The sequence below is a fragment of the Uloborus diversus genome, chromosome 9, assembly GCF_026930045.1.
Source record: "Uloborus diversus isolate 005 chromosome 9, Udiv.v.3.1, whole genome shotgun sequence".
Classification (NCBI taxonomy): domain Eukaryota; kingdom Metazoa; phylum Arthropoda; class Arachnida; order Araneae; family Uloboridae; genus Uloborus; species Uloborus diversus.
Genome location: NC_072739.1, coordinates 25,324,705 through 25,345,350, shown reverse-complemented (window position 1 = coordinate 25,345,350; position 20,646 = coordinate 25,324,705). Strand labels below are relative to the sequence as shown.

General features: G+C 33.6%; 1 protein-coding gene across 1 annotated transcript in view; it reads left to right on the top strand.

Moving 5' to 3' along the window:
* Positions 1–20,646, top strand: part of LOC129229813 (DNA mismatch repair protein Mlh3-like) — a 51,489-nt gene that overhangs the window by 27,008 nt on the left and 3,835 nt on the right. The window contains exons 3-10 of the mRNA XM_054864188.1: positions 5,034–5,817; positions 6,250–6,452; positions 6,921–8,053; positions 15,961–16,022; positions 17,389–17,490; positions 18,190–18,256; positions 18,337–18,408; positions 19,480–19,736. Coding sequence (XP_054720163.1) covers positions 5,034–5,817; positions 6,250–6,452; positions 6,921–8,053; positions 15,961–16,022; positions 17,389–17,490; positions 18,190–18,256; positions 18,337–18,408; positions 19,480–19,736 — 2,680 coding nt within the window. The remainder of the gene's footprint in view (positions 1–5,033; positions 5,818–6,249; positions 6,453–6,920; positions 8,054–15,960; positions 16,023–17,388; positions 17,491–18,189; positions 18,257–18,336; positions 18,409–19,479; positions 19,737–20,646) is intronic.

The window sequence follows — 20,646 nt, the reverse complement described above, 5'->3', positions numbered from 1 at the left end:
ATAATTTTTTTTAAAAAAAGTGCAAAGATTTTGGATGTTTGCTCTATTTTTTGGCTCTCTACTGCCTATTCAACCACCAAATTTATGTCATTTAAAGTTTAATTGGTACAGATGTCGTGTACAATTGCCGATACTTGAACTTAGCACCTGTTCATGGCAAGCATGCTACATGGTTGATGAAAATTGTTTTGTGTATGTTGGTGGTACTTGAACATATTAGTTCAAATATCGCCAAAGCGGGATATGTGACATCTGTTCTATTGTATTGAATAACAAATGCAATATAGAGAAAAATTTAAAAGCTGTATTTTAAATAAAGTTTGCAAAGATAAATAATCAAAATAAAAAATTTAAGAATTATGCAAATAAAATAAGAATTGTGATAAAACAATTTAAAAATTAAATTGAAAATATGCCTAGTTCTTACTTGGAATCAAAAGAAAAAAAAACCCTGTAAATAATGTATTTAATGCATAAAATACACCGCCAGCTCAATCATTCCAGCTGAGGACTGCAGTTTCGTGCATATTAGCACTTATCAGCCCGTAATAGGAAGTGACTGAGCTGGTGTTGGAAATCCTCTTAAAGGAGCCAAGATAGCCAAACAAACTGGTAGCTAATATAAAATTAGCACATACCAAATGAGTGACCAAAACTATGTTTCAGTTCAACTCAAAGATTGAAGGCAAGACATGGTATTTTCAGTAAGTTACTGCCCTATAGCTAGGGCTAAGACAGAAAATCCATAAAATACACTGCCGGCTCAGTGATTGCATCCAGGGACTGCATGGAATGACTGAGCTGGCAGTGTATTTTATGTATTTCTGCCTTAGCCCTGGTTATAGGGTGGTAACTTATTGAAAATGTATTAATGGTTGACTTTTGGTAAATACTTTACAAGAATTTTCATTATAATCTTCAACTTACATAAAATCAAATGCAAATAACCAGGGTTTAAAAAACAAAATGGGTAAAAATCTATAAACGGTATTTATGATGTTTAAAAAAAAATTGTGGTCTTATTGTTTTTTTTTTCAGACATTGTGTAGATTGTTAAATTTACAAGCAATGCAAAGAACAAAAAGTAGTATTTAATATCCAATAAAATCATTGAAGCTTTTTTAATCAATTTGCTTTTAATTTAAATTGATTCTGAAACCTTTAAAATGCAACTGAAAATGGTAAAATGGCACAAAAATTTCAATGAAATTTCACTAGATGATTCCAAGCAATCTTACCTTGACAATAGACCTTGACCTGACTCCATACAAATGAACTGAAACTATATGCAGTACATATGTGCCTAGGTTACACATAAGACATTAACTAGGAGATTTTCCAAAGTAAGAATATTAACCTCATGGTTTCAACACACTTGGTTACATGAAGATGATGAAACCAATGGTTATACCATTCAGGACTAGATTAAGGCGTAGGGAATGGGCACAGGACTTCCAATGTGTCACAAAAGTTCTGAAAAAATTGAGTTATTTTATCTTGCACTATAGGGAGATGTAGGTATCTAGGGAAAAAAATCTTTATTTTAATCTTTTTTGCAATTTCCAAAGCCTTATGCTTAATACTAGTTCTACCTTAGGCACGTAGAGGGTAGTAACTGCAAATTTTTCATTTTTCTTACAACATAGCTTGTAAGATGAAAACGCTTCAACTGTAAAGCATACAGAATGAGTTATTTCATTGGGATTTTCATCAATGAATGACCTTTGACATTGAAAATAACTTGATCAGGAGCTTTCAGTTCTTGAATTACACAATGAGCATGAAATTTCCATTGCTTCAGAGCTCTATTGGCATCAGCTGAACTCTACGTCCCACGTTATAAAATAAGTAAAATATTTCATAACGAGTTACCTGACTTTTGAATTGTCTTGTATTATAATATGTTATACATAGTAGTATGTATTGTGTTGTAAGACATTGCCGAATTTGGCCTTGTTTCTTAAGTATCAAAATGTGTACTTCATTATTTAGTATTAATGGGGGAGGGGGGCTCTAAAGAATTTCTGCCCGTGTTCCTAAAAGTCATAGTCAGATTCTGGTGACATTGACAGAATTCAGCAGAATAACTTATTTTACCCAATCTTAATTTAATAATTTATATAGATACTTGTGGCACCCGCATGGCTTTTGCCCATAGTAGAAAACTAAAAGGTCTTTTCTTCAACTGTGTGTTTACAAATAATGTATGGGGAATTTTCTCACCAATTGGCTTGTGCCCATGTTATGGTTCCACGTTATGATAATTTCGTAATTTACTCGTCCATCTTATGATAATTTTGCTTGTGAAAATGTTCTTAAAATTGGAATAAAAAAAGAACCACATCGAATTTTCGAAAAATTGCTTTGAGGTGCACACCACCATGCTACAAGCTAACTTTGTGCCAAATTTCATGAAAATTGGCCAAACAGTCTAGGCGCTATGCGTGTCACAGAGATCCTGACAGACAGAGAGAGATCCGGACAGAGAGACTTTCAGCTTTTTTATTAGTAACTAGTGGCACCCGCACGTCTTCGCCCGTAATAGAAAAATTAAAGGTCTTTTGGTTTGCCTGTATATTTACAAATAATGTATGGTGAATTTTCTCGCCAATTGGCTTGTACCGACATTACAGTTCCACGTTATGATAATTTCGTATCTCGCCAATCGGCTTGTGCCCATATTACGGTTCCAAATTATGATAATTTCGTAATTTATGATAGTTTTTTTCTTAAAATTGGAATAAAAAAAGAACCACATCGAATTTTTGAAAAATCGCTTCGAGGTGCACACCCCCATGCTACAAACTAACTTTGTGCCAAATTTCATGAAAATCGGCCGAACGGTCTAGGCGCTATGCGCGTCACAGACATCCAGACATCCAGACAGAGAGACTTTCAGCTTTATTATTAGTAAAGATAAAGATAAAGAAGATAAGGACTGTTATGACTTACTTGCCTACCAGACTGAAAATTCTGGCTGAGGGTGATTGAAAAATATCTGGTCAAGCGTCTAAAGTGGTATGAAGGAATAAAAGTATTAGCGCATCCAGACACATCTTGTGTGAAGATGGGAAAGGAAGAAGTACACCTCTGTGATTTTATGCAGCAGTAGTGCTGTAATTCAAACCCTCTTCCAGCTGTGCTTGGGGTATCTATGTACATATTATGCTGCAAATGCTTTTATATATGTCCCCTCTAACTCTCTTCAAACTGTGACTAGATATTTCCCAATCACCCTTATATGCATACAAAGTGACTTTTATTGAGTTACATGTGACTAAAGCTTGATAACTTTTTAGTTGTAAGCAAGATTGGATTAGGATTTGGCCATTGAATTCAGTTGAAATTAGGGTTCTTCTCTTGTGAGCATGCACACAGTAACGTGCCAAGGGTTGGCAGGAGTTGCTTTTGCTAGGGGCGCAGCAGCTAGAAGGGCAGCATTTCAACTGATTTTTTGTTAAAAAAAAGGTTTTTTTTTTTTTTGAAATTAAGAAAAAAGGAAATGATCATATAAGTAGAAAAATATTTTTAATAAATAAAAAAATGAATTTAAAAAAAAACTCGCAAGAAAAAGAGACCAGAGGGAAAAATGAAACAATCCTTAATTCTCAAAAAAAGAAAAAGGAATTTTACCCATGCCGTGAAATCCTATCACACAATTTGTATACCAGGGAGCGGCTGTTTGAGGGCGTTCTATGCTGGATGATTCCATTTTTTCGGGGAGCTGGCGACATTTTATAGTTTTTTTAGGCTGAGTATTTATTCTCATTATAATAAATAATCTAAACATAAAAAGTCTCATTTGAACAAAACATTGGGCAGCCTTAATTAGCGAATATATAGTGCTCTTATTTTGCACATATGTAAATGGTCGTGTTTTTTAGTTAATTTTTGATTAGCAATGCTTTTTGTATTTGATTTGCTTTCCTAATTGTAATAGAATTTTTTAAATGCTTTGATTTTTATTTAAAAAATTTTAAAGTTTCTTTTTTTTCTTTTAAAAAATGCATAAATATGTTTGTTATAGATTCTCCTAGTGGTTTGAAACAAAATCTATTAAAAATTGAAGCTGTTTTGAAAACAAGTAAATAAATAAATACATTTCTATAAACGGAGATGAAAAAAGATTATTCTCATTTGGTTCAATGATAAAATTAGAGCATGAACACAGATCCATAAATAACATTTACTGCGAAGAAACATTGGGCATTATTGAAAACAATTTTAAAAAAGAAAATAAGAATATTAAAGTTGCGATACTGTCTCCTAATTTGTCAAATCAATTAGTCAAATGCCCTCCTCCCCCCAAAAAAAAGGAGGTCACAGTGACCTCCAGTGACTTAACAATGGGGCAACTCAGGGGAGCGCAATCTCTTAAGTTCGCCAGGAGCGCCAGACCCCGTAGGCATGCTACTGCATGCACATTGTTCCGTTTTGGATGAAAATTTCTAAATAAGCCATTTCTGAGTGTATACTGATTATCAAGTCTTACGATTTGGGCATTAACAATCCAATTGCCACTTAAATGGAACATGGGAAATTTACAGGAAAATATTTGCCTCTTCTGTTTTGACAGAATATGCAATTTTTTCTTTTTAAGTATTGAACTGATAATTAAAAAAAAAAAGACTGTTTTGCTTCTGAGAAGTTTTATTCAATGAAAAATGCATTTATTGTGTTTGAAATAGTTCGGAATATGCTTTTCTGTTTTCATATTTCTTAGTTTGCCACTCAAAACAAAGTTAACCAGCTCCTCTCTATGTACTAAATATTTGCTGGGTCCCCAAGAACCCTTTGTCAGGGGTCACCAGGCTCCCTCCCTCTACAAAACTAATAAAATTTGTGCTACTCAGATTATGAGATGGGCCCCCCTACAGAGCCGGGCCTATAATATCTGATTAGGTTGCTATAACCTCTTTGCAGCACTGAATATTTGTTTTGACTCATATCATGTTTAATGCCTCTGTAAGGGTTAATTGTTCTAAATTATATCATACTTTGAATACTAATTGATTTTTTTTTTGATCTTTAAGGTATGCAACAAGCAAATGCCACTCACTTCATGATCTTGAAAATTTGCGATTCAGTGGATATCGAGGAGAGGCTCTGGCCAGCTTAAAAGACATTTCTTCAATTTTAATGATAGAATCTCGGACTGCAAATAATGCAAATACATACTGCAAAATATTCACTCAAGGAAAAGCACCGAGACCGAAAAAATCCATCAAGGATCGCCCAAGCAAAGGGACCACAATTTCAGTATTTGACTTTATGTATAACCTTCCTGTCAGAAAAAAGTCCATTTCTGAATCTTTGGATATCAACGAGTGTCGGAGGACGCTGCAGTCGATTGCTCTCATGCATCCACATCTGTCTTTTTCCTTAGAAAGTGAAGCTACTGGAGATATGTGCTTCCAGTTTAAAAAATCTCAGTCCTTGCCACTAGCGTTTGCTCAATTATTTGGGAAGGTTAGAGCTGGCTGCCTCAAAAGCTTTCATCATCGAGTTGATGATTATGAAATAGATGGATACATAAGCACGGATCATAGTGCAACAAAGGACTTGCAATTCCTTTATGTGAATAAAAGATGTGTCCTGAAGACAAGACTTCAGAAATTGATAAATTCGATTTTGGGTCAGGCTTTGAGTTGCAAGCAGAGATTAAAAGTTGATCCTTTGAAATCAACCCCAGAAAGCCCTGTTAAATCTCAAATGCAGTTTTTTATCTATGTAATTAACATAGTATGTCCATACAGCAAGTGTGATGTCATTTTTGAGCCCCGTAAAACAGTAATAGAATTCTCGGAATGGGATAAAGTTTTGAAAATCACTGAAGATGCAATTTTGAATTTTTTGAAGTCTGAAAAACTTATTTCCAGTGTTGAAGAACAAGCATCTACGGTATTGGATAAAAATAATGTTTTGCCACCAAATGACTTTGATTTGACTTCATGTGCAAATGGTTTATTTTCCAATGCGGTTAAAAGGTTGAATCCTGAGATTGGGGAACCATCAAGGTTCAATATCACAGAAACTCGGAATAAAAATACCGAAGCAAATGACTTCACTAGTTTTAATTCAATTTCAGACTTTAATGATCATTCAAGGCAAGACTTTACAGTGGTTAAGTATCAAGAAAAAAATAGCACAAGACATGTTACAGACAATGCAAATCTAAATGAAACAAATCAGAATTTAGTTTGTTTGAAAAATACAAAATCTAATGCATCCATACTTGATACTTTAAAGTTTCAGAATGGAAAAAGAAAAACTTCGCTCAGTGGAAATACAGAGAATTCTGACACTATTTCATTTGCGAGTCAAGTACCTGATATTCCTAACAGGTCTGTATTTCCTGTTGACAGTCCTGTTATGCTGCGTATTCCTGTACAAAGTACATTGTCTAATTTAGAGAAAGGCCAATCAGGTGCTTTGCTTAGATTGAGAGAGAAGTATAATTTTACTTCTAAAAGTAAAACCAAACATTTGAGCATTAGAACAAGTTCTTCCCATAGAAATCATTCAGAACCTAATAAAACTTGTAAAACTGATGGGAAATTTAAATTTCCTGATTCAGTGAAAGTAAAAAATAGATCTGTACAATGTCCATCACTTTCACAAGATAGTCATGCAAGATTATCCCTGGAAAATGCTGCTTTGGTTATGTCTGTTACAAAAAACAAATCAATACAGTGCCCATCTGTGCAAGGTAATGAAACTCCAGTTTGTGATACAGGTTCTTTTCTAAAACCAGTTACTTTTTCAAAAAGGCAAGTGAATGTTGATATGGAATGTAACCAAATCAATAATGTACCCTTTGCTAATCCTTTTGATAAAAGTGGAAAAAATATAGTGTCTAGGTTTGAGTTTAGAGATAAATTGAATACTTTTCAGTTACAAAAATCAAATTTTTTTAATAGATATAACAGAAAATATCTAGGGAAAACTTTACATCAGGAAGATGATGAGGGAAACAGTTCTGATACATCTGTGATTAAAAGGTTGAAATCCTCTTCAACCAGTAATAGCTCTTCTCCTGAATATCATTTCGTAGAGGAAGAAGTTAACTTGAAAAGCAGCGTGGAAAATGTTTCAAATCAGGTTCATAATTCAAAAGATGAAAATAATTCCGATTGCACTGTGGAATCTGATAAACATGTTTTAAGTTCACTCTCTAGTTCTGATCCTAATCGTGAAAATTATGCATTAGATGATGGAGACACTAACATTTTTCTTCAGCCATTTGTAAATACTTTCCATGGCTTTGTAGATGAAAAAGCAGCTTCATCTAACTTTGTGGAAAATATCAAGGATGGATTAAAAACTGATAAAATTGAAGGATCTGAAGACGAAAATTTAGAAGATATACCACCGGCTAGTACTGGAGAGTTCACTGTTTCTAATTCCGCCTGTGTTTCAGAACTTGTAAAAATTGCTGCAGAAATGCCGTTTTCTAGCTTCAGTGCTAGTATTAATGAATCTAGTTTAGAACAAAATACTCCATTGCATGATACGAATCAGATTGCTCTCTCTGTTGCTGATAACAATCCTGAACAAAATGTCAATTCCAGTATTGCACTTTGTGAAAACAATGCATTTTTCACAAACTCGTCATCCTCAAATGAAAATGACACTTCTGCATGTTTAACAAAGGATGATTTCTGCAAAGATAAAAATTCTGATTCGCCATTTTGTGTCATGTTATCACATGAGAATGAATCTGAACCTTCAAATACTGATGTAGGTAATGTTCTTGAAAATACTGTCCAACATAATGGTACACTTATAGCAGAAGGTATTGAGGAGCACAGCACTGCACTTCCAGTTGAAAATATTTCAGACGAGAAAGCAAATACTAATGTGACTTCTCATCAGACATCAAGTCCTACTGCATGTCTCCATGAAATGAAAAAGATTCCTAGCCGATGGATTTTGCGGAAAGATCCTATCAACGGGAGAGTAGTTTACATAGATTCAGTTACTGGAAATTCAAGCTATGAAACTCCTGAATGTGTACCTGAAGATCCAGAAATAAATAATGAATTAGAGAAAGGTAGGTTCACTCTTCTATATGTGCTTTGATAATGAGCGTCAGCGGTTTGTGAAGTGAATTTACTTTTTTCAACTATCTAATAGTTACTATCAGGCTCCTTATGTATTTTACATTATCCAGCAGTTACTTCTGTAGCTTTGTCAATAACAATGATAGTTCTCTTTTTTTTCCTTTCTTGCTTTCTCTCTCTCTCTCTCTTTTTTTTCGTGACATAAAAAACCATATTTTGGTTACTTCCAAAGTATTATGAACTAAAAATATGTTATTATATTTATACGTATTATGATGATTGCTTTTGGTTTGTTGCTGAAATGTTTCAAATCCATTTTAGGAAATTAGTATAAAAAAATTGACAACAAATTTTTTTTTAAAAATCCTTTTTAAATAATTTAAAATGCAAGAAATTTAGTTGATTTTTTGATGTAGTTACCGAAGAAAACAGTTTTCAAGGTTGCAATCAAATATCAAAAAGCGTAGTTACAGCGTCCAAAGACTGAAGTTTTGCAATAGCTTTAGGCTCATCAATCTGATGTAGCCATAACCCAACTGTAGGCATTATAGAAGCTGAGTATATCTTCATGCTGTCAGCAAAAAATACTTTAGCACAATTGTAAGAGTTTCACAAACATGGTACAGCTTTACCTCAAAAAAGTGAAGATAAAATCTTGAGTATAATATATGCCAGCTCAATTTTACAAATACAAATGTGACGACCAGCAACAGGCTCTGGGCCCAGCTAGACTGGTCCTAGTCAATTTACAATCCCCAGTGAATATCAATGGCCCTCTTAAAACTATCTACTCCCGTGCTCATTACCACCTCTTCCGGTAAGCTGTTCCAAGGTTCCACTACCCTGCTATAATAATAATTTTTCCTAACATCTTTTTTCTAAACTGATGAGCTTAAAAGAAGGGCAAAATTGCAATTTCTAGATGCTATAACTCAACTGTTTGGTATTTGCTTGCAGTCTTGCCTTAGTTCCAGATTCAGGGGAGTTGTTTGTAACTTTAGTCTCAAGGTTATTCACTTTCAAAATAATTATGAGGAATTTTTAGTTCTAGAGAAGTTAAGCAATAAATTTTGGTCTTTTAAGGAAAAAATATTTTTAACATATTAAATACAAATACAAATACAAAAGTGACGACCAGTAACAGGCGTTGGACCCAGCTAGACTGGTCCTAGTAACTAACGACCAAACGGCACGACCTTGAGGGTCACGGATTTGGACAAAATTCTAGCTATAGGTCCATTCCCATTAGATATGACCGCAGGTAAAGCGGTTTGACTGCATAGACCCTAGTTTCTCTGCAACGAGGGTCCAAAGTTGCTAATTTGGCCCCGGAAATGCAATGGCGTTTCCATTGGAATTTCAGAATTCAACACTATGTTCGATCTCTTTACACCTTTTTAATTTTTACTTTCTTCTATATCTAATATATAGAAGAAAGTATTGGATTCGTGCAAATTTTCGAATTTCGAATTTTGACGGATTCGAAAGTTTTGAGGTGTGCTGAGTCCATTTCGACCATTTTTGGAAAATGTCTGTCTGTCTGTATGTGTGTGTGTATGTGTGTCACGTCTGTGTGTGACCAGTTTTTTGTGGCCGCTCTACAACAAAAACTACCGCATGAAATCGAACGAAATTTGGTACACATATGTGCCCCTATGTGAACTTGTGCCCATTAGTTTTTGGCGCGAATTCCTCCAAGGGGGGTGGAGCAATGGGACGTTTTTCGAGTTACGCGTGCTTGCTATTACTCAGGAAGTAACTGACGGAATCAAACAAAATTTGGTCCATATGTTGGTATTAACAGGAACAGGTGCTGATTCAATTTTGGTGTCAATAACGCAAACGGGGGTTGAGCTATAGAACGTTTTTTGTCGTCAATTGTGACTGCTGTATCTCAAGAAATAATGAACGGAATGAAAGAAAAATTTATCGGCAAGTAGCCCTTAGTGGGTATAAGAACTGATTTTATTTTTGTGTCAACAGCTAAAAAGGGGGGGTAGCGCAATCACCCGTTCTTTTTTTCCATTTTGAGTGTCCTATCTCAAGAAGTAATGCTACGTTCTGGTTGAAATTTGGAATATATGTGAATCCATGTGTAAACAGGCTTTGGTTCAATTTTGACGCCGATCGCTCCAAGAGGTGTTGATTTTTTTTTTTTTTTTGCGAATAAAAATATTTTTATTAATGCAACAATAAGAAAGATAAATCGTAATAGATTGTCGTCTGCGTATTTCTCGTGATTTTAATTGTATGGAAATGATAGGAAATATTATCTCAATGATTTAAAATTTTTAACTGTTGCCATCTTATGGTTGTTAACAAATAAAATATTTGTAATTAATTCAAGTAAGGCTTTTAAAGGAACTTTCAATTTTCGCTCTTTGCTTTGCTTTTGCAATAATTCAGACATTGGGATGGTCGTCAAGCCTTTGCAGGTGTAATTTTGTTTTTGTTGGGAATATTGCTTCCTCGTCAAGCATGGGGAGGGATCAGAAAAAAAAAAAAGAAAAATATAGAAGAAAGTTTCGTGATGGCCACAACATACTAGTTTGTTAGTAAATTAAGTATAAGGGAGGACAGTATTTATGGGCATTATCTAAGTTATTTTAAACTTCGATACGATCTTATATTTTTGTTCTTTTGTGTGCCATGTGCAACAAATCAGAGTTTTTTCTCATCTCCTATTTTTTGCTTATCAATGTGGGATATCTTTGATAACAGACAATAAATATCCAGTTAAAGTAAATGTTTTTATTAGCAAACGATAAATATTTGTTACTAGCAAACGATTAATAACGAAAATAACTAGTTTCATTTGCAAACGATAAATATCCTGTTACTATGTTATTTTGGCATTCAAGTTATTGAAATTAAAAGTAGTAGCCAATTTGAATTTGAGAACTGCTTATTAAAAATTAGTATTCAACTTAGTTAATTCAAAGATAAAGCATGCAAACGGCTCATTCTGCAGAACAATAGCAGAAAAAGTGTTAAAAATGGTAATTTTAAAGGAAATTCCATTGCATTTCTGGGTCCAAATTATCAACTTTGGACTCCCGTTGCAGCCGAACTAGGGCCTATGCAGTCAAACCGCTATACCTGGGTAATATCTAGTTGGAATAAACCTATATCTAGAATTTTGTCCAAATCCCTGACCCTCAAGGTCGTGCCGTTTGGTAGTAAGTCTAGTTTGTATTGTTTATATTGTAGTCTATATTGTTTAACTAATACAGTAAAAAAGACAAAGATGAATTTTCTGAAAAAAAAAATGTGGAATGAAGTGTGTAAAGTCTTTTTATTCTTCCAAAAAAAAAATTGTTTTCTCAAGCATCAAACTAACATTTGTGTTAAAATTATTTTACAGTAGTTTCTTATCATTTTCTGCAGATTTCCACATTTAAAGCTGAATCATTTCTATTTAGTTGGTCTCAACTTGAAAATTTTTCAGTTCTTAAAAACTGGAGGGCTGCATTTGGCACACATAAGAAAAATAATTTTTAAATAGAAAAGCTAAATGTTAATAACGAAGTGTCGTAATTTGTGCTGAAGTTTTAAACCTTTTTATTAAAGTAACATTTTGTTTAGAAAATGTGCTGTGAGGAATAATTATTATTTTACAGGTGTTGAAGAATTATGCCTAAATATGTCTTAATCTTTACAAAATTTATTGATTGAATAATTCTAATTAAAAAACATGAGTTGATTTATTATTATCAAATTTAAGTTTTTTTTTTCTTTTTAAAATGTTGCAGGTAGCAATGCAAGTCATTTTTTTCTTAGTCATGATTTCTCTCCATTTCTTTCGAAACAAAGTGCAGAAAAACTGCATTCTAATGATGAGCCAATATCTGATGAGCAAGCCGAACTCAGGATTAAACTCAATACTTTTGTCAAAGAACAAGAAAGCGATGAGCTGTGTAAAAAATGGAGGATCCCTCTGGAGAATTCCGGTGATGTAATTTTCCAGTAGATTTTAATATTTTTATTAAACATTTGGAACAAATATAACTAGCTAAACTTTTTTCCTTTGACTGGAATATCAAAAGTTGGGGCACAAACTACATCAGGGGGGGTTGAAAGAATAATCAAAAGGATTTGTGTGTTGCACTTCTGTTATATTTGCATTTGTTTTCAGAATTTCAATATTTTTCTTTATGTCTTTTTGTTTTTTTCACCCGAATTTTTTGCCTTCATTGAATGGACTATTTTGCCTAACAATCATTCATTGCATTTCTAGTAATAAGCTTCAGGAAATCGGTGAGTTCTTACCAGTCTACGAGGATGGCTATTGAAAATTTTCATTTGTCCTCAAAAAATTGTTATGTGTCCTCTTACCTTTTTTAGCCACACTATGCATTCAATATGTAATTAAAGAGATTGCGGAACAATACTTATCTATGTGGCACTCCATGTCTATAAAGCAACACAATTTCAAATGAAATACATTTAATTTTGCAGCTTTTTTTTTATTTTTGGTGAGATGGCATAGCTATCAATGGGCATTTGTCGCATGTCTCTCGGGGGTGCCCATTTAGTGGGGAGGGGGTTCATGGTCTTTTTTTAATTATTTGTTTTTTCCTTTGGGGAGGGGGTTTGGGGGGAGGTACCCCTGATTATCTAATGTTCAATTGTTGGTGCAACAACAAATTCATTCATTTTTTATGAACGATATTTATAAAAATATTTCTGGGAACATGAATTGTTTTGCTGATGATGTCAAAGTTATGGGGAGTGTAGAAAATGAAGAACAAGCAAATCAGCTGCAAGAGGATCTAGATCATATTACAAAGTGGGCTGATAAATGGGGTATGGCTGTTAATGTTGGGAAATGTCAGGCAAAAAAAGTTACTGATCTGGGCGTCTTAATAAGTCAGGATTTAAAGCTCAGCCAACGGTGTAGCATAGCTAGCAACAAAGCCAATAAGATGCTTGGGTTTATCAATAGATCTATTTCAAACAAATCTAAAGAAGTTCTCCTGCCCGTATATAGAAGTTTGGTAAGACCTCATTTGGAGTATGCTGTTCAGTTTTGGTCTCCTTATCTTAAGAAAGATATTAATGTATTGGAAAGGGTTCAAAGGCGGCTACAAGGCTAATAAATGGACTTTCTCATTTAGACTATGATTCCAGGCTTAGAAGGCTAAAAATGTACAGTCTTGAGCAAAGAAGAGACCAAGGGGACATGATTCAGTTGTTTAAATTTATTAAAATGAAAGATGTTACGGGGCTGAAGTTTAGCACTGAAAGCAGGACAAGGGGTCATTGTTTTAAGCTATTTAAATCTCTGGCTAACATGGATATTAGGAAAAATTATTATTATAGCAGAGTAGTGGAACCTTGGAACAGCTTACCGGAAGAGGTGGTAATGAGCACGGGAGTAGATAGTTTTAAGAGGGCCATTGATCTTCACTGGGGATTGTAAATTGACTAGGACCAGTCTAGCTGGGCCCAGAGCCTGTTGCTGCTCGTCACTTTTGTATTTGTATTAGTATTTTTTCTGTTAATAGCTATTTACATTATTGAATTTGACAGATACTGTTACATTTTTGAAGTCTGAGAGTTTTTTTTATGTGCATTCACCGATGAAAATCTTTCCAAGAACAGTTGTTACCTAGCCTAAATTGTTGAATTTACTTTGCTGACATTTTTATTATTTTTTGAGCATTCACTTTGGTGTAGGGAATGAATGATTTATCACCTTTCAGCAAAAAAAAAAAAAAAAAAAAAAAAACTATTTAAAAAAATTGTTTCATTTAATTTTAAACATCAATAGTTCAATGACTGTCCAAGAGGATATTGATTTCAGAAATGCTGTTGTCATCACTGTTTAGGAACCCAGCAAAGATAAGTGGTGGGCAATATCTAGCACTCTACCTTAAATTTTTTTTTAAATATTTGAATTAATGATACATTACGAAAATTTAGGGCCCCAGTGTTATAGATTTTTTAATGCTAAAAATCCTGATGACAACATGCAATGATATTTTCATTAAAAAAGTTTTACCCTAAAAGTACAAGTAGTATATCTTTTAAGGAACCAACTCTTCATAGTTGCACGTTGGTTTCAATCTATGATGCTAAATATCATTTTGAAAAAAATCTATGTGAGAACTCAAAAATTGTTCCCTCTATAACCCTCTAGAGTCTTCTATGACTTAAAAGCTTATGTATGCAAGATTTTTGTGAATTTGTGTTTTAATATGTTTTTAATGTTGTTGAAAATACACTGGCCTCAAAAAGTTGAGGTACAACCGGTTTTTTGTGTCTAATTTGCAAATGAATGAATGTAGAAACAAAAAATTTGGAGGATATGTGCATTAAATAGCTTCTTATTGAATGCATTATAGAAATTTGTATTAGTGTCTTACAAAAACGATTTATAACAAAAAAAAAGCAATCTTTGCGGAAAAATCCATTCTTGAAGAAAACAGAACATCACAGTGTTATGTAGTAAAATGTCATAGAAACAACACAAAAATGGGTTTTAATAAGGAATGTGTCCCCCCCAAGTTAAATGCATTGGCAACATTGATTTTTCATGCTGTTGATTAAGTTGTCAGGCACCGGAATAGGAAGCAAAGACTAGACACAGAGTAAGCCTTGTTGCAGCTCATCTAACAACCTTGGAGGAGGATTTAAAGTAGCAACCTGTCTGCCAAGATAGTCCCAAAGATATTTTATCGGATTCAGGTCTGGAGATCAAGCTGGCCGTTCCATTCTTCCCAAACCGTGGTCGTCAAGATACTCCTCAACAATCCAAACTCGGTGAGGTAGTGCATTGCCATCCATCAAAATGAAGTCATTACCAATAGCACCAGCATATGGGCGGACATATGGATCAAGGATCTCACCACGATATCTCAGACCAGTCAGAGTTCCTCCATGGAACACATGCAGGTCAGTGACCACCGAGCGAGATCCCTGCCCAAACCATGATTCCACCATCTCTATAACTGTGCCTTTCAAAAGTATTAGATTAATGGTATCAAGTGCACTGTTCCCTCCAGATCAGTAGACGCCCTGAATCATTCTCCAATGTAAATCTGGACTTGTCTGCAAACAGCACAGAAGGCCATTGCTGCTGGGTCCAGGAAACATTTTCTCTTGCCCAGCATAAGCGGATTTTTCGCTGTGGTCTGTTGAGCGGAACACACACAACTGGTCGTCTTGCATAGAGACCTGCATTGTGAAGACGATTTCATGCCGTAGTAACAGAGATTTTTCTTCCTGATGCTACAAAATGGTCTGCAACAAGCTGCGGCACAGTAGTGATTTTTCTCCTTCGTGCCAAAAGAACTAGAAAACGATCTTCTACAGGTGTTGTAACTTGGTCTAGAACAGGTCTTCTGGAGACAGAATCTTTTGATTGGTATTGATCCCAAAGTTGCTGAACAATACTACGGGACACATTGAGATGTCTAGCAGCATCAGCCTGAGACAATTGCATTTCTATCCATCCAACTGCCCGCAACCTCAACGAATCGGGCAAACGACGTCTCTGAGACATTTTCTAAACTCTATTGACTATTGTCACCGAAACTGCCAAAAACAGTTGTAAAAGATCAAGACAACTTACACACAAAAGTACGAAAGCTTGATATTTGCTTATTTTTTTCTCACTCATAAAGATATGTTCTTTTCTATGAAATAAAAGTGGTAACTATCGTTTTTTCATAAATTGTTTTAAAGTTCATTATTATAATTTATGCAAACCATGCATTTTATTGTTACTGCAATTTTTTTAATGGTGAGCTTCGAAAAACATGTTGTACCTTAACTTTTTGAGGCCATTGTAAAATGAAAATTTTAATTTACTACTTTTTTATTTTTGCTAATGCATTAATTGTATTAGCTAGTTGAATTGCATCAGTACATTAAAATATTATTCTGTTTTTAGAGAACAGAATTGAAGAAATGCTTGTTAAGTGGCAAAACCCTATGTTTGAAGTTCCGTCTGAAGTAAGTGTTACTTGAATTTTTCTATAAAACATGACTTTTTAATTACCATCAACATTCAATAAACTCGCTGCATTTGGATATTGTGATATTATACAGATTGTTTATAAACTCTTGCACTGATTTAAAAATAAATGCATTTAAAAGAAGAACTAATAAAGATTAAAACTGCTGTGAGCAGGTACGGGATAAGAACTGCAAATTTTTCGTTATTCATATTTTTGCATTTTTTCATCTATTGTAATGTATTTTATATCTTTTTAGTACTGTGAAAGCACTTATTTTTGCAAGCAACAATTTTTGCAAAAAGGAAGATAATAGTAATTTTGCAGGCTGAAAATTTGAAAATTGTACTATTACAGAACCAAAAGTTCAGACAAAAATATTTTGCGAGGCTAACAATTTTGCAATTAAAACAGGCCCATGAAAATAAAACAAATGCTTTTACAGTATCTAAAATGTTAGGTTAATTCTTTCCATTGTGAGCTTTGGTGCAACATATCAAACAGGGGTGCCCATCCCCCCCCCCAAGTTCAATGGCGCTAATTCCCCCTCCCCCCCCAAAAAAACAAAAATTCGCAACACTCTTTCCCTTTTTTTATTTTGAACTCTCTTTTTATTTTATTTACTTTTTTGAAAAAATTAGTTGTTTATTTTTTGTTTTTTAGTTATTATTTTTTATTTTTATATACTTTTTTAAAAATTTATTTATATATGTATTTATTATTATTATTATTACTATTACTATTATTTTATTTTAAAAGTTCTGTGCTACGCCATTGACACACACACAAACTAAATAAATAAATGAAATGAAATATAAACAGAATAAAATAAAGTAAATAATTTAACTTAAAATAAATCAACAAATAAATTTCAAAAATCCCCCCCCCCCCTGTGGGCACCCGATATCAAACAAAAACTTATATTATTTCTTCTCAAGTAGATGCCTTCATTTATTTCTAAAATCTGAATACTGTGTACATTCTTGTGGCAATTTTGAAGTTGATTTTCTTTTGTTTATAATGATTTAATATTGTTAAGAAACCTATAATCATTTCCAACATGGTGAAGTATTCTTTTCTGTTAAAGAAACTTGCTTAAAAATCAATGAGTAAACTGTTATTTGTTTTTCGGCACTGCCTTGTCTAGGGTTGGGAGCAGTAGGCAGCCTTAAAGCAGCCTTGTTTATATAACATTATTAGCCTTGTATACTCTTAAAAAACTGCTTGAAACAAAATTGTTTGATGCATACTGTTGGGTTATCCCAATGAAAATGTTTGTTATCCAAAAATGATGAATGAAAATGATTTCAGAGTTTATACTTTTCCTTTCAAAGTCTTAAACTCTAAATTTAATTTTTTTACAGGTGAATTGTGTGGAGGATATTAAATATTCAGAAAATTTACCCCAAATGTATTGCATTTTGAATTCATATCGTTTCTCAAAGAGTGCATTGGAGAATTTAAAGGTAAGACTATTATTATACTATTGTGCACCATGATGGATAGATTCTTTTGATTTTTTGATGAATATTATTTGTTTTCAGATTGTCTTTTTGAATTTTATTGCGAAAAAATGCTTCTTCAAATTTTTTGTTTATAAGCTGTCATGGTAGTATCCTTAATGCATTTGTTTCATTCCTGTGTCTTCATTTTTTAAAAGTAGATTCATGTACAGGCGTTCCTCGTATAACACAGTTTCGAAATTACACGGTACCAAATTTGCGATTATTATAACACGGTTTCCATATTACATGGTACGAAACTTGAATTTAATACTTCATGGTTTTGATGTAACACGAAAGTTATGTTTAAAAAAGATGGAATTTTTTGTTTAATACATTCTGTTAATAACTCTAATAAGCTTTTACTTTGTTTTTATAAAACTTGGTTTCAATATAACACGGCACATATCCCTTGATTCACATTATTTCTAAGTCTCCTATAATACGGTTTTGATATAACACGATGCATATTAATATGATTTTTACTATGTAGATGATTAATAAGATATTGAATAAGTTAAAAAGTTATTTTTGAAAAAATCTTATATAACACGGTTTTGATACTTATACGTAACAAATTATCCATGTCATACGAGAGACGCCCCTGTATGTTCTAATCTGAAATCAAAAAACAAAATATGCTTCATAGTTCTGTTTTACTAGGTTGTTGGACAAGTGGATTGCAAATTCATAGCGTGTATTGTGTCCAATATCAATGAAAACAATACAAGTAATACATTTTGAAATATTTAAAAGCTATGCAGTGATGCAATATTTATTTTTTCACTAAGATTTCTACTTTATTTTCAGATCAAAATTTACTGGTCTTGTTCGATCAACATGCAGTTCATGAAAGAGTGAGATTGGAGGAATTAACAGAAGGTAGGCTATAATACATTTCGGAAGTTTTTTATGGGAAAGTAGTACAAATGGGAGTAAACATTTTAGTTTAGCCTTTTGTGGAGACGGAATAAAAGGCGGGAAAGATCAGCATAATAAGTGCAAAAACATGTTTTTGGGCTGCTAGCTGTTTTTCTTTTTGAAAATTGGTTTCTCAACTTTATTTTTTTTAAAACAATCCCTCTATTAATTAAAAAGAGTCAACGAGAAACATTCTTTAACAAGTTTGGTTACTCTCTCTCTGTGTTTATTTACCAATCTGCTGTGAATATGAAGCGTTCAGAACAGTGGCGGATTTACTAGGGGGGCGGTGGAGGCGACCGTCCCCTCCATGACCGTCATTTTCTAAAACCAATAATATAGAATTGAAGGAAAGGGTCTTCCACCCTTTTTCTTCCATGGACTACACTATACTGGTATGATAATACATTTTGCTATGACTTAAAACAGTGCTTTCCAAACCTGGGGGTGATAGCCCCCAAAGGGGAGATTTATTACTTCATGGGACGATAAGTTCGAGAAGGGCGATTAGTATTTAAAATGCAGGATAAAAGAGAGCAATTGATTCCCTTCCCCCCCCCCCTTTATGACTGGTTTGAGGGAAGGAATATGGCTTTTACGGTTTTCACAACCGCCACCACCCCCTTGAACAGACTGTAAATCCGCCCCTGGTTCAGAAATTCCTTTAGAGTCATCTGCTTGCCCTTCATCATTGGGTGGAAAAGTTTCTTCTTACTCAATATCCTCCTCTTCCTTATCTGAGGGAAGTGAAGGAAGTTTAGTTACTTTAACCTTCTTGATTGGAAGCAAGAAGTCCTCCTTTCTAAATTTGTAAGAGTTGGGGAGCCTCTGTTTAGATGACACCGCAATTTTAGCGGGCAATTTTGCCTGGCGATTATTTTGGTATAGTATCAACTTACTCTGACTGGTAGTTGTAAAGCTAAAGTGTTTTGAAATCGTGACTTTAATTATAATCACCCTGAAGGTTAACAAATATAAATGTTATTCTTTATTCTAAATGCGTGATTACTTGAATTTTTGTTTCATTTTCAGAACTTTATGAAATAAATGAAAACAATGAAAAAATTGTTAAAACTTCTAGTCTGACTTCCCCCTTGAAACTGGTTCTTGAAACGGAAGAGATAAGGCTACTTCGAACGTACTACATGAATCTGCAAAAGCTGGGAATTCACATTTCCTTCAGTGATGAAACAGGTGTAATTTTTGTTAACTCTATTCCATCATGCTTGGTGGATAAAGCAACAAATAAACTAAAGAGGAAACTTGCTGAAATTGAAGGTATAATGGAGGTAATATTTCTAAAATGTACTAGCAGTTTTACTTTGATTTGGTGATATTTGCTGCATTTAAATTGTCAGATAATATTTAATGTCTTCTGACAGAGGAGTTTAGGAAATATTCCCTTGTTAACTAGGTGTGCTAGTCGTCCTGGTTTGACCAGGACAGTCCCGGTTTTCAGGTAAAATCCCGGCGTCCCGGTTGGTTTGCTTCACGTCCCAGAAAAAGATAAATTTGATTAGATGACCAATAAAATTTAAAAATAATTTACTGTGAAGGATTAAGGATAATTACTTTTTTATTTGAAACATCAAATTATATCGGATTAGCTTTTGAGGATTTTTACAAGATTAAAACCAAAAAAAAAAAAAAAAATCTAAAAAAGTCCTAGCAGAGGAAATATTTTTCAAACTTTTTTCCCCCATTCAAAGTGTTTCTTCTTATTAAAGCAAATTATAGATGTTAACATGTAAGAAATAAATTGTTTAAATTTATCTGCTTGCATCATTCATAATTGCTCCAGTTTTAGTTCATAATTAGGAATCATTTATTCATAGCATTAAGAATGAAATACCCTTTAAAATGCTTTAAAAACCAGCTCGGGATGTGTACCTTTTTGAAAATTGGCGACGCTGTGAGGGAGGGGGGGTGCATTTTGGTGTTCCAGTTGAGCATTTCAAAAATTGGGCAAGCCTATAAATGCATACGGAGTTGTGTCAAATGTCTTCTATAAAGCACTTTATGAACTTGTATTAAAATGTGGTTAAATTTTAATTATTTCTTGAACTTTTTAATGCTATATTCACTTTTTAAACTGTATTTATGCTAGATTCATTTTTTCTAGTAGAGTAGAGTATTTCTATGATGCATCTTAGGACCAGAGGTTTTACATTTTAGAAATTTTGGTGTCATACAAAATGG